The 14,834-nt window shown below is 34.4% G+C and overlaps 1 protein-coding gene across 1 annotated transcript; it reads right to left on the bottom strand.

The window, feature by feature from the left end:
- Window positions 1-11,979: 11,979 nt before the first annotated feature.
- On the bottom strand, window positions 11,980-13,674 carry LOC117923280 (CASP-like protein 2B1). Its single transcript, XM_034841505.1, has 3 exons — window positions 13,308-13,674; window positions 13,082-13,214; window positions 11,980-12,394 (listed from the first exon to the last, which is right to left on the bottom strand). Exons 1-3 carry the CDS (start codon window positions 13,529-13,531, stop codon window positions 12,143-12,145), a joined length of 609 nt encoding a protein of 202 aa, XP_034697396.1. The 5' UTR covers window positions 13,532-13,674; the 3' UTR covers window positions 11,980-12,142.
- Window positions 13,675-14,834: the final 1,160 nt, after the last annotated feature.

Raw genomic sequence — 14,834 nt, 5'->3', positions numbered from 1 at the left:
TTGGTATTTTGATATTATTTGTATCAATGATCTAACCAATCATGAATAATTGGTTATGAAACCATGTAAATATAATTTTTCCCTAAATGATAAAAAAAAAAAATTCATTCATTTCTATTCTGAAATGTTCTCGCAATAAGGGTTGAATTAACTGAGTAATCAACTTTCTTAGAGTCATGTCTAGGGGAGGAACTGGGTTTTAGATGTAACGCCCAAGTTTTCTTTTTAAAGGGTAATTTAGGAAATTTTTAATAATGATATTAAATTAATTTAATAAAATGAAAGAGGGGTGAAAATGTAATTTTACGAATAATACCCTAAGTATAGGTAAGATTCTAACCCCTAGATTATTATTTTAGATTCATTAGTTAATTTCAAGCACATTAGATATATTTTTTTTTTGGAAAACCCCAAATCTAGATTAGGGTTAGTTTATTTTTATTTTTTATTCGTTTTAATATCAAAATAGTGAAAATTTAAGATTTTGATTTATTGTTGGAAATTGGAAATTTTGAAAAAAAAAAAAAAAAAAAAACCTGGAAGACGCGTGTGCACGCTGTAGAATTGGAGAATGGCTTAAGGATTAAAAAAAAAAATGGAGGACGCGTGTGCTCACTAGAATTGGAGAATGAAAAAAATAATATAATATATATAGGGGGTGTGGGTGCGTGTACGGATGGATGAAGAGTGTTGTTAGTTAATATATATATATATGTCTATTGTTTGTTGGCAATAATGGAGTATTGTTGGGAATAAAGTTTATGTTTAAAAATAAAAATAAAAATGAGAGAATAGAAGTTTTAAATAAAAATGAAGTAAAGTTTTTTTTATATTATAATTATGAGCGTAAGTTAATAAATAACATAGAAATTAATTATTGAAATAAATTATAGTTTAATTAAGTTGTGTCCCAAGAAATAAATTTTAAAATAAATAAATAAATAAATAAATTCAATTTTATATGAATTAGAAATTTATTAAATTTTAAAATATGAATATATTAAATTACCTTTCATAAATATATAAAAAATAATAATAATAATTTGAATACCTAAAATTTTAGGATTGTCAAACCTATAATTTTAGATAAATAGTAATAATTGTTCTTCTTATGTTTTGTTAGGTGAAGAGTAGATTTTTAGGATTATTTTTCTCCAAAGTTTTTGAGGACTTCTTTTGATGTGAGGGAAATTAATGCAGTTGTTAAATTCTTTTTTTGAAACACTTTATATATATATACATTATTTGAAAACGTTTGAGGTTATATTCCGTTTTATGCATGGATCAAACATGTTTTGCATGAAAAGTATGTTAGAATTTTATATTATATTTTTGACAAATAAATGTGGAGATATTATATGTTGTAAATTTGAATAAATGAAATAAATATTTGACTCTGATTTGTTTGGCCCTTGTCAACGGGATATAATAGTTGACCTTTGGCCCTTGTCAGTGGGATATAATAGTTGACCTTTACATTTCTTGGTGGGAATGTAATTGATTTGAACCCCAGCCTCTAGGGGTTTCGGTTAGGGGTTTCTTGGTGGGTCAGGTTACATTGTAAGCCTTCGGGTTTGAAGTGTGAAATGACCGTCACGCCCTTAGAGTGGGTCTTGGGGCGTGATAGAGTGGTATCAAAACTTTAGGTTGTGAACTTGATGGGAACTTGTTTAGTTTACCTTTGGGAATAGATGAGTGACGCATTAGTTTAAGTTTCAACTTCATCTAGTCTGATTCCTTTTATTCCTTACAATTCTGATTTGCTTATTTGACTTGTTAGTGACTAATTTAGTTATACCTGTTGCTTTATAGGACACCATGCCACCAAGGAGACCTGCATCTTCCCAAAACAGTTAGGCTAATGATGATATACCTCCTCCACCCGAGGCTTTGCCTCCTATGAGTACTGAAGGGCTTTATAGATATTTAGGGACTTTGGCTGACTTGGTTGAGCGTCAGGCTAGAGCTACTGGAAGTAATGGTCAAGGACAATCCTCATCTACTAGGGGTAGCTCCTATGACGACTTTAAGAAGTTGGGTTCCCTTTACTTTTCTGGTACTTCAGATCCAACAGAGGCAGAGACTTGGATTATGAAAATAGAGAAATTCTTTGATGTCATTGATTGTTCTGATGAGCAAAAAGCCTCATATGCAGCATTTATGCTAGACAAAGAGGCAGACCATTGGTGGCGCATGACTAAGAGGCTTTTGGAGGATCATGGGCCTATTGTTTGGAGTCAGTTTAGAGAGGCTTTTTATAAGAAGTACTTTCCTGACAGTGTTCGACGACAAAAGGTGGGAAAGTTTGTCCGTTTGGAATAAGGGGATTTGATTGTGGCCCAATATGAGGCTAAGTTTACCGAACTATCACGTTTTGCCCCACAGTTGATTGCCACAGAGGAGGAAAAAACATTAAAGTTTCAGGATGGACCGAAGCCTTATCTGAAGAATAAGATATCAATTCTGAAGCTTAGTGTTTATTTAGAGGTGGTAGACAGAGCCCTTATTGTAGAGAAGGATAATGAAGAGCTTCACCAGTATAGGGAACAACAAAGGAAAAGGAATAGAAATGATGGTGCTCATGGTAACCAAGCACAGAAAAGGTCTACTCCAAGTAGAAATCAGAATAAAGGAAAAACATCACAAAATTTAGATGGGATTTGTCCTACTTGTGGCAAGAAGCATGGGGGTAGGCGATGCTATAGAGAGACAGGAGTTTGCTTTGGTTGTGGAAAATAGGAACATATGGTTCGGGATTGTCCAGAGAGTAGGAAGTTTGTATTTGGGAAGCCTAAAGAGGAGAATAAAGATGATAGACAAAAACCCAAGGCTCAAGGGCGGGTATTTGCTATGACTCATAGAGATGCTTAAGCTACGTCTGATGTAGTGACAGGTACTCTTCGAATTCACACCTTATTTGCTAGAGCCTTAATTGATCCTGGATCAACACACTCTTTTGTTTCCGTATCTTTTGCTGGTTTGTTGGGTATGCCGATTGATAATATGGACTTTGATTTATTTGTTGCTACTCCTTTGGGAGATTCTGTTGTGCTTAGTAAAATAATTAGAGATTGTTGTGTGATGATTGGGTATAGAGAGATGACAGTTGACTTAGTACTTCTGGACCTTCAAGATTTTGATGTGATTTTGGGGATGGATTGGTTAGTTTCTTATCATGCTTCTGTTGATTGTTTTGGGAAAAGAGTGACTTTTAGCATTCCTGGTCAGCCTGATTTTAGTTTTGAAGGGAAGCATGTGGACAAACCACTGCGTGTGATTTCAACCTTACAAGCTAGTTCTTTGCTCAAGAAAGGCTGTCAAAGCTTTTTAGCTTATGTTGTGAATGAGGAAAATGATTTAAAGTTGGAAGACATACCCATTGTAAGGGACTATCCTGATGTCTTTCCAGAGGATCTACCTGGCTTGCCACCAGAGAGGGAGGTGGAGTTCACCATTGATTTGGCACCAGGGACAGCTCCTATCTCTAAGGCCCTTTATAGGATGGCACCTATGGAGCTTAAGGAGTTGAAGATTCAACTCCAAGAGTTGTTAGATAAGGGTTTCATTAGGCCTAGTGTTTCACCTTGGGGAGCTCTTGTGTTATTTGTAAAGAAAAATGATGGATATATGAGACTCTGCATTGATTATAGAGAGTTGAATAAGGTGATGGTGAGGAACAGGTATCCCCTTCCTCGGATTGATGATTTGTTTGATCAGCTTCAGGGTGCTTGTGTGTTTTCTAAGATTGATCTTCGATCTGGTTATCATCAGTTAAGGGTTAGAGGTGAAGATGTACCTAAGACTGCTTTTCGAACTAGATATGGGCATTATGAGTTTTTGGTTATGCCTTTTGGTTTGACTAATGCACCTGCTGCTTTTATGGACTTAATGAATAGGGTATTCAAGCCCTATCTAGATCAGTTTGTGGTAGTTTTTATAGATAATATTTTGGTGTACTCAAAGAGTAAGGAGAAGCATGAACGTCATTTGAGTATTGTATTACAGACTCTCAGAGATAAGCGATTGTATGCTAAACTCAAAAAGTGTGAGTTCTGGTTAGACAGAGTTTCTTTCCTTGGGCATGTGGTGACCAAGGATGACATCTCAATTGATCCTGGAAAGGTAGATGCTGTGTCAAATTGGAGGAGACCTACTACTGTGACCGAGATTCGAAGTTTCTTGGGACTGGCTAGTTATTATAGGCGGTTTATTGAGGGGTTCTCTAAGATTGCCCTACCTCTAACCAGTTTGACTCAGAAAGGGGTTAAGTTTGAGTGGTCTGATGATTGTGAACGTAGTTTCCAAGAGTTAAAGAACAGATTGGTGACAACTCCTATTTTGACTATCCTTTCAGGTTCAGGAGGGTTTGTGGTGTATAATGATGCCTCTCATCAGGGTTTGGGTTGTGTTCTTATGCAACATGAGAAAGTTGTAGCTTATGCTTCTAGGCAATTGAAGCCTTATGAATGAAATTATCCTACTCATGATTTGGAGTTAGCTGCAGTGGTTTTTGCACTTAAGATTTGGAGACATTTTCTTTTTGGTGAAACTTGTGAGATATTCACAGATCATAAGAGCTTGAAGTATTTATTTTCCCAAAAGGAGTTGAACATGAGACAAAGGAGGTGGATTGAACTACTTAAAGACTATGACTGCATTATTCAATATCACCCAGGGAAAGCGAATGTTGTGGCTGATGCCTTAAGCAGGAAATCCATTGGTTCCTTAGCAGCTATTAGAGGTTGTCAGAGGCAATTATTGGGAGATTTAAGGAGTTTACAAGTTCATATCAGAGTTTTAGACTTGGGAGCTCTTGTGGCAAACTTTAGAGTATAGCCAGACTTAGTTGGGAGAATTAAGGCCCTACAAAAGAATGATTTGAATTTAGTGCAACTTATGGAAGAGGTTAAAAATGACAGTAAGCCTGACTTTGTTTTATCAAATGATGGGATTTTGAGGTTCAGGACTAGACTTTGTGTCCCAAATGATGGAGACTTAAGGAGAGAGCTTTTGGAGGAAGCTCATTGTTCTAGGCTTGCGATCCACCCAGGAGGGACAAAGATGTACAAAGATTTGAGATAGAATTATTGGTGGTCAGGTATGAAACGAGATATTGCGCAATTTGTGGCTCAGTGTTTGGTGTGTCAACAAGTGAAAGCTGAGCATCAACAACCAGCAGGGTTTTTGCAACCACTTTCTATTCCCGAGTGGAAATGAGAACATATTACTATGGATTTTGTGACTGGGTTACCAAGGACCTTAGGGGGTAATAATGCAATTTGGGTGATTGTTGATCGATTGACAAAGTCTGCTCATTTTCTACCTATGAAAGTTAATTTTTCTATAGATCGTTTGGTTTCTCTTTATATTAAGGAGATTGTGAGAATGCATGGTGTACCTGTTTCTATAGTATCTGATAGAGATCCTCGTTTCACTTCCAGATTTTGGCATAGTTTACAAAAAACATTAGGTACTAAGTTGAGTTTTAGTACTGCTTTTCATCCGTAGACTGATGGTCAATCAGAGAGGGTAATTCAGGTCTTGGAAGATTTGTTGAGAGCTTATGCTTTGGACCTAAAAGGTAATTGGGATGATTATTTGCCCCTAGTGGAGTTTGCCTATAATAATAGCTTTCAAGCTAGCATTGGGATGGCTCCTTTTGAGGCGTTGTGTGGTAGAAGATGTTGATCTCTTGTTTGTTGGGATGATGTTGGAGAGAAGAAACTTTTGGGGCTTAAACTTGTGCAGTTGACTGTTGAAAAGGTCTCTTTAATTAAGGAAAGATTGAAAGCAGCACAAAGTAGACAGAAGAGTTATGCTGATAATCGTAGACGAGATTTGGAGTTTGAGGTGGGTGATCATGTTTTCTTGAAAGTTTCACCTATGAAGTCTATAATGAGATTTAGAAGAAAAGGGAAACTCAATCCTCGTTTTGTGGGACCATTTAAGGTATTAGAAAGAGTAGGCACTTTGGCTTATAAAGTGGCCTTACCCCCAAGTCTATCTAAGATTCATAATGTATTCCATGTTTCGACCTTGAGGAAATATATTTATGATCCCTCTCATGTTGTGGAGTTGGAGCCTATTCAAATTTTTGAGGACTTGACCTATGAAGAGGTACCCATTCAAATTGTGGATGTGATGGATAAGGTACTACGACATGCTGTTGTCAAGTTGGTAAAGGTCTAGTGGAGCAATCATAGTATCCGAGAGGCCACTTGGGAGTTAGAAGAAGAGATGAGAGAAAAACATCCTCAATTATTTCAAGACTCAGGTATGTCAAGTTTAGAGGACTAAACTTTTGTTAAGGAGGGGAGGATGTAACGCCCAAGTTTTCTTTTTAAAGGGTAATTTAGGAAATTCTTAATAATGATATTAAATTAATTAATTAATTAATTTAATAAAATGGAAGAGGGGTGAAAAGGTAATTTTACGAATAATACCTTAGGTATAAATAGAAGATTCTCTTCTTCCTGTTCTTTTTTTGAATCGTATTCCTATTCGTAGAGAGTTTCCAGAGAACGTGAAGTTGAGGTCAGATTTCAAGGTTTGAAGAACAAACCTCTATAGGTAAGATTCTAACCCCTAGATTATTATTTTAGATTCATTAGTTAATTTCAAGTACATTAGATATATTTTTTTTGGAAAACCCCAAATCTAGATTAGGGTTAGTTTATTTTTATTTTTTATTCGTTTTAATATCAAAATAGTGAAAATTTAAGATTTTGATTTATTGTTGAAAATTGGAAATTCTTAAGCTTTTAGAAAAAAAAAAAAAAAACCTGGAAGACGCGTGTGCACACTGTAGAATTGGAGAATGGCTTAAGGATTAAAAATAAAATAAAATGGAGGATGTGTGTGCTCACTGGAATTGGAGAATGAAAAAAATAATATAATATATATATGGGGTGTGGGTGTGTGTACGGATGGATGAAGAGTGTTGTTTGTTAATATATATATATATATATATATATATATATATATATATATATATATATATGTCTATTGTTTGTTGGCAATAATGGAGTATTGTTGGGAATAAAGTTTATGTTTAAAAATAAAAATAAAAATGAGAGAATAGAAGTTTTAAATAAAAAGGAAGTAAAATTTTTTTTATATTATAATTATGAGCGTAAGTTAATAAATAACATAGAAATTAATTATTGAAATAAATTATAGTTTAATTAAGTTGTGTCCCAAGAAATAAATTTTAAAATAAATAAATAAATAAATAAATTCAATTTTATATGAATTAGAAATTTATTAATTTTTAAAATATGAATATATTAAATTACCTTTCATAAATATATAAAAAATAATAATAATAATTTGAATACCTAAAATTTTAGGATTGTCAAACCTATAATTTTAGATAAATAGTAATAATTGTTCCTCTTATGTTTTGTTAGGTGAAGAGTAGATTTTCAGGATTATTTTTCTCCAAAGTTTTTGAGGACTTCTTTTGAGGTAAGAGAAATTAATGCAGTTGTTAAATTCTTTTTTTGAAACAATTTATATATATATATACATTATTTGAAAACGTTTGAGGTTATATTCCGTTTTATGCATGGATCAAACCTGTTTTGCATGAAAAGTATGTTAGAATTTTATATTATATTTTTGACAAATAAATGTGGAGATATTATATGTTGTAAATTTGAATAAATGAAATAAATATTTGACTCTGGTTTGTTTGGCCCTTGTCAACGGGATATAATAGTTGACTTTTGACCCTTGTCAATGGGATATAATAGTTGAGCTTTACATTTCTTGGTGGGGAATGTAATTGATTTGAACCCCAGCCTCTAGGGGTTTCGGTTAGAGGTTGCTAGTACTAGTAGTGTTTGGTTCCGTCCACCTTAAAGGAACAATTTGAGGCTAGCCACCCATTTGAAAAGTCTCACCTAACTGGGCACCCTTGATGTTTGATGACCAGAGTAAATAAATTATTGAAATGTTTTGATTGAATTTGATATGAAATTGTTTGAATCAGAAATAAATGCATACAGTTAGAAATTTTGAATGTATTGGAAAAAAAAAATAAATAAAATTTACTCACACCTTTATGAAAATGATTGATTACAATATCTCCTATTTTGCAAGTGAGTTTAAAATGTTTGATCCATGGACTGCATTAATGTTCCTTATTGGGCTATAAGCTCATTCCCATTTGTTGACTACTTTTCAGGTACCCTTAGTTCGAGTGAGGAGTGATGACTAGGTTGAGGAATGGTCATCATTAGGATTTGACTTAGGATTTTATGTTGGATTTTGTTTAACTTTAGTTATGTTCATTTGGATCTTTTAGTATTTGGAAGCTATTTGGATATTGATCCTTTAAATTTTATGTTAGTTCAAAGTTGAGTTTTGGAGATTTTGAAGTTTGTTTTAGTACTTGAATTGTTTAAGTTCGCAAATTTTTGGATAATGGATTTTGGATAGTGGATGTTTTAGTGTTGAAATCGAATTTTCAGGATTTTAGATTTTGTTCCGCTACTCTGAACAAGTACTTGGTAATTGGTAACTTCCGATTACAAGATAATTGTTTAGGTCAGGTTACATTGTAAGCTTTCGGGTTTGAAGTGTGAAATGACCGTCACGCCCTTGGAGTGGGTCTTGGGGCGTGACATTAGATGTATACATAGGGAAAGTTGTGTGCAATAAAAAAGACAAGCACGACTTGGGGAGGGGTTTTTTACTTTTTTAACAAGGAGATTATCTACTCTATCCAACTAGTTTCGGGTTCGAGTTAATGACCCGCACCGAATCATGTAGATATTGTCCATTTTGGGTACAAAAGTGTCCTTACAACTTTAAAACACGTCTACAAGATTAAAAGGAGTCCATACTTATATAGTATTAGGAACTTTCCTTCCTATACGATGTGGGATGTCATAATACTAACAGCGAGAAGAAGGTCTAACTCTATTCCTTGTCGAATACTTTTGAGTAACTGAATTAAATGGATGTGTCGTGGAGCTACGTAGATGTTACTATTTGTGAGGAATGGAGAGTTTTCATCCACGTAGTCAAAATACTTTTGAGTACTCCTGAAAAGGAATCTCAATACTTTATTTGAGCAACAACTTTTTTATAATTATTTAATATTTGATAAGTTTTTTTTTTTAATTTTTATATAGGATTCTATTAAAGTAATTTATTATTTTATATTATAATAAAATTAATTCTAAATACATTCTATATATTTTTAACATAAAATCCAAATTGATTTGAATTAATTTTAAAAATAAATTAGACTTAAGTTATAATACAAACTCAAATTAACGGGTTTTGAAAAAAAGGAACTTGGTGTTCCAACTCGTGGGACTTCTTTCCCATTTCTCTGGATGTCCATAGACATACCAATTAATATAAATGTGTTCCATTACTGATAAAGAATTGGTAAACTCTTGGCCCACAGCTGTAGGGTTATCACCCTTTAATCCATGATGCATGGCCCATTGAGTTATGTATTAAGGATAGACACTGACACCTTTCCTAGGCATGCCCTTCTTTACCAACAAACATGCCCTTTTAATGAGCTTTGAAACATTATTCACATTTTTTTTTGGGTAAAAACATGTTACCAATGATAGACTCATGTTTAGAGCTAAATCCTCCTTTGAAGGGCTTTGAATAGCACTTTTAAGATCTACGAGCAACATATTTGTAATTAATTTACTTTTATTTATGAATTAATCTCTTATTTATGCATGTAGGCATGTTTGATCGGGTTACATTAAAACTTTATGTAACTTTGTATTGATTATTTTGTTTCGTGTTCTTAAATTAACATTGTTTGTATTAAGTTTTTGTTAGCATAACAGGTCTTTACAATAATATTTCACCATGTTTGGACTCCTTCACGTATGTAAATAATGCATTCGCTGATCTGTGGATTGATATATGTATTGTTTGGTTTACAATTCATTGGAAATATTTAACAAAATTTAAAATTTATTAAAGCCTCATTTGGGATAATATCTTGTTTTTGGCTTTAGTTGAAAGCTGAACCCAAAATCACAATTTTTTAAAAAGCAATATTAAATTGTAAAAGTTTTATTAAATATGAAAAAACTTGTTATAAGAGTTTCAACGAAAATTTAAGCTCTTTAAATAAAATTAACTAAATAAAATTTAAAAACTCTTATTGAGTTTAAAAAATAATTCTTTTTTTTTCCAAATTTTTATTTATGTTAATTTTCCCCATATAATTTTCAATTTATTTTTACCTCTTCAAACACTTCTCCATCCTCTTCTCTATTTTTCTTCTTAAAGATTTTCTTCATAAACTTTTTTTTTTCTTTTTAATTTTTAATTTTTAAGATTCATTGCTTTTTGAGAATGGTAGATAGAAAAATGGTGGGCAGTTAAAAAATTACATCATGTGTTAACATTTTTGTATTGGAGCGTTGTGCCAAAATTTGACATTATTATTTTAGCATTTACATGGGAGAGCAAATGTCAACTCTAAAAAAATATATAATTTTTTATTACAAATTTATTATTTTGCATTAAAAATATATTTGAGAGTATTTTTATTTGAAATGCTTTTAGTTAAAATGTTTTTTTAAAACTTTTTTTTTTGAGAAAATCATCTATAAGGTTATAAGGTTATAGTTGATTCTCAAAAAATATCAATAAAAGAAAAAAAAAATTGTTAAGAAAAATAATTTTCTCCTTATACTTGGTTTTATCATAAAAATATAGAAAATGAAATAAAATATAATTAAAATGAGTAAAAAGTTTATATATTTTTAAGTTATTTAATTTTCATATAGAAGGATTAAATAATTAAAATAAGTTTGAAATAATATTTAAAGATAATTTATTAACTTTAAATTTATTTTTTAATTTTTAATTTTACCTTTTCTTTTCCTCATATTTTCTTTCAAATTTTTTGGAATCCAAACATGTCCTAAGCATTTTTCTAGGAACCACTACAAGTGATTTTTTTTTTTAAATGCTTTAAATTTTATCAAAAGCCTAATTCTTTTCCATTTTTTTTTTCCTTTTTTAATGTTGAAAGTAGTTTCTAAAAATAGTGTTACATGCCTTCAAATAAAGTGGGATTAGCCGCTTCAATGAGATCTTTTATCCTGATCAGAGGAACAATTGCCAAACGTCTAGCATTCCCTCACACTTAGTGCCAATGAGTTTTTTATTTGATAGAAAAAAACAGACTATGCCTTCACCATATGAAATATAAATATTAAGTAATAATATCATGACACTTCGAATTCGATATGAGAAAATTTTTTATTGTTTTTTTTTCAAAACATTAGATTATGTATCAAAAGAGAAGTATGAGATAAAGGGTATTTCCGACTTTATCTTATCTATCGGTCCGTTTGGGCTATAATCCTAAAACCACTTAATCACTTCCTAGGCATTATCTTTCCATGGGCAATTGCAAACCTACCCAGAAATTATCATCATCTCAAAGAGGGACACTACTTTCCTAATCTTTGGGTATGGTGGAAGGTGAAAATATCTAATTTGTGTGATTTCATGAGATTTTCTAGACTGATAGAAGAACAAAAACTCAAGACTAATGCTTAAGATCAGCAATAAATCAATTCACAACAAGAAATGATTGAGCAACAGGCCTGCAGGCCTAGGTTGGATCGGGTGCCACTTTACTTTCAATTTCAAATCTGCCTCATCTAGTTTTGTTGAATTTCAAATCTGCCTCGTCTAGCTTTGGATATTGCTTTGAGACATTCAAACAATTTGATTTGGTCATTAAAAGGGTGTTCCTGGCTCTGGCAACCTCACTTGTTATGATTTTCATCAAAACCAGAAGACCCTTCAGGAATTAGATCAGCATCAGCATAGTTACTGGGCAGCATTTGCAGCTAAGTTTGAGCCCCTGGAATGGAGAATTACTGGCTTTGCTAATGCACTTAAGTGGCTTAAAATGTTGGGTAGTTTCTTGGGAAACAAACAGCATTGATTCACAGCATTAAAGGACAATTGTTGAGACAAATTTATGAATTAACTCAACTGAACAAGCTCTTGCTTTGATTTATTGTTGAACTGGAAAACAGCCACAAAGCCCGGTTTTCATCACCATGTGACTCCCAAAGTTACAGAACCTCAGGGGTACGAACCAGCGAAGAGTTTGGAGTAATAACCAAACCTACCATCTCCCACTGCTCGTCCCCTTGTTGCCTCCATACAAACGGAAGAGACTAAAAGCAGAAATACCAGAGAGGATCACCATGCTGAGGCTGACCCCCACTGCACTCACTATTCCCTCCCCCACTTGGTTGCAGAACTTCCCATACATGTTGCATATCTTCATCCATTGTAGCTCCGGCTGCCCAAACTCTCCATATACTGACGACTGTGCTGCTGCGGCCACAGCTGCCAATGTCAAATATGCTATTACCTGCAAAAGCCAACTTCAAACAATGCTCAATTTTGACTATATCTGATTAATGGAAGAGCCCCATGGGCAATCGGGATATTGATAAATTATCCATTTTATCGATTTTTCTAAAATCTTAAACTTGCAGGATTTAGCTTCATAATATATATCATGCTTTTTAATACCCTCCCTCTTCCCCATACATGTGAAAAGATAGACAGCCTAGGCCCAACAACTGCAAAGATAGACAAACCCTTAGACAAACAACTGCAAATTGGGAAAGAAACAGGATAAAACGAAACTCTAATAATATGTTAAACCATCAATTTTCGCTTATAAGATTTGAGCTTCCGATGGATACATTCTGCATAAGGTACCGTGGATTGTACATGTGCTCTTTCATGTTGCTCGTCCAAGCTCATTTAAGGTGAGGGACCCAAAAAATATTAGACTCACCCACCGAGAGAGAGAGAGAGAGAGAGAGAAGGCCACCCACGGGACTGCTGATCAGCATCACAGAACCAAATCGTTGTTGTGCAGTACGCCCCATGTGTGACGCATGCAATGCTCTCAGAAATGGAGCCTTTTTCCCTTTGACTTAAAGGAAAAGGGCTCTCTTTGCATTAAAGAGAGGCTATTCATATTGTGAGATGCTAAATTCCTTTCCCTTTAACCATAACCAGGATAACTCAAAGGGGGTATCTGTACCTGATCGCCAGAGAAGATGGCCCAAGCCAAAGGTTTGCTGAAGAGTACACTTCCTCTGACCATACTCACAACACAGCGCAGCCCTTGGATCAATGAGTAGGCAGCAGCTATCCCATTAGCAATCACCAGAAAGCTGCATCATGGCCAAAATTGATTGTCAGAATGAGAAGAATATGGATGAGTTGATCCTTGAGGGGGAGATCTAGAGAGGGATTGAAGATCTTACACAAGAGCTTTCATGTCAGTGAATCTAGCTTTCTTCTGAATTGTGAAGATGACCTTGACCTGGGTATCAGTCCCCACAAGAACAGCGGCAAGAATACCCAAACCACATATCACACACCTCAAGACCAACTCTGCAAGCCTCACTCTCCGATCAACCACCTTTAAATTGGTGCCATGATATACTGGGACATTTCCAGGGCTAACACCAACACCCAGGTAACTCATCTTAAAGAAGAGACTTTTAACTCAAAGAATTGCACCAGAGGAGAAGCGACAAAACCCGAAACCCCCACAACCCCACTATTGCAAAACACAAACACCCAAAGAAAGATTCCACCACTTATATAGGCACCCACAAGGCAATTTTCCCTTATTCCCCTTTTTCTTTTTCCTCTCCTTTCTGGTCTATCATATATTTTCAACTCCCAAAGACCCAATATCTGGCATGGAGCTTGCCAGCTAGGCTGCAAGGGCTGCCAAGTGGTGAAAGGTAGTGTCTCTTAGACCAGATAAGTCCCACAAATGAGACCTTGGAAGGGCACGTCATCCTACATATTTGGACACAATAAATGGAACCTAATCTCACAACTGGGTCCGCATTTAAGAACTAGGTAGTAAAAGAAAGCGAAAGATTTTAGAGCCTCATTTGCTCTTCTAGGAAGAGGCAAAAGTTTCTTGTCCCAAGGAGAGGGTGAGATAAGGTGTTAAATCCTCATTGATGGAAGGGGGTGGTGGTATTTATGATGACCCATTTCTCACAGAAGGAACGAAGGTGGAAGATTAGAGATGAGGATGGGTGGATCTTTGAATGTTGAAACGTATCACCAAAAAGCAAAGTTGCAAGAATGATTACAGTGGCCTTTTTGATGTTGATCTTGTGTTAGTGGTGGGGCATAAGGGTTAGGTTTTTGGGTTGGTGTTCATGGGTTATTATGATGGCTCCATGGCCACTAGTTCAATTACTTTTGCAAGCAGGGTGTCATATGGTCGTGGGCAATACGATTTTATCAGTCAATCTTGGAAGTATATGCATATTATTAACTACTATTTGATGTCAATGGCATGTGCTATGTATTTAAATCCGCAGTCCCATATAGTACATGAAACACTTAATTGGCATTGGGTAGCCTTCTCAGAGGTACATATGCCTGCACTTTTCTGTAGTCTAATCCATTCTCTATTGCTAACATTGAAGCGTAGTGTAAAAGGGTTTGATGCTGGGCCACAATGTCATCAGAACTGACTTCCCAATTCTCTTCCTCACAATTTTAAAAGACAGCAGAATCTTTGCCCTCTCAGAGCGCCTACTCCAAACTCTCCTATGAGTAGAAATATGGTTGCACCTAACATGAACGCCATTATTCACCACTGTCAGCCCATGTTTTACCCAGCTCTTTGGTGCAGTAATATAAGACAATTGAATGCCGGAAACTTACAGGTAAGGTCATTTATATAAAGAGTATAAAATGAGTCCACTCTATATCTCGGTAAAGGTCACCTACGGTGAGTTTAGAATCCGTTAGGAAGT

This window comes from Vitis riparia, chromosome 10 (genome assembly GCF_004353265.1).
Source record: "Vitis riparia cultivar Riparia Gloire de Montpellier isolate 1030 chromosome 10, EGFV_Vit.rip_1.0, whole genome shotgun sequence".
Taxonomy (NCBI): Eukaryota; Viridiplantae; Streptophyta; class Magnoliopsida; order Vitales; family Vitaceae; genus Vitis; species Vitis riparia.
Note: the sequence above shows the minus strand (reverse complement) of the source record. Positions and strands in the feature narration are given on the sequence as shown.

Bases quoted from the DNA above. Each gene is read 5' to 3' on its own strand.
- LOC117923280 (XM_034841505.1), bottom strand. From the start codon at position 13,531: ATGAGTTACCTGGGTGTTGGTGTTAGCCCTGGAAATGTCCCAGTATAT. The intron at 13,215-13,307 runs GTAAGATCTTCA...GCCATGATGCAG, and splicing joins ACTGACATGAAAGCTCTTGT to CTTTCTGGTGATTGCTAATG. The intron at 12,395-13,081 runs GTACAGATACCC...TGGCTTTTGCAG, and splicing joins CCATCTTCTCTGGCGATCAG to GTAATAGCATATTTGACATT.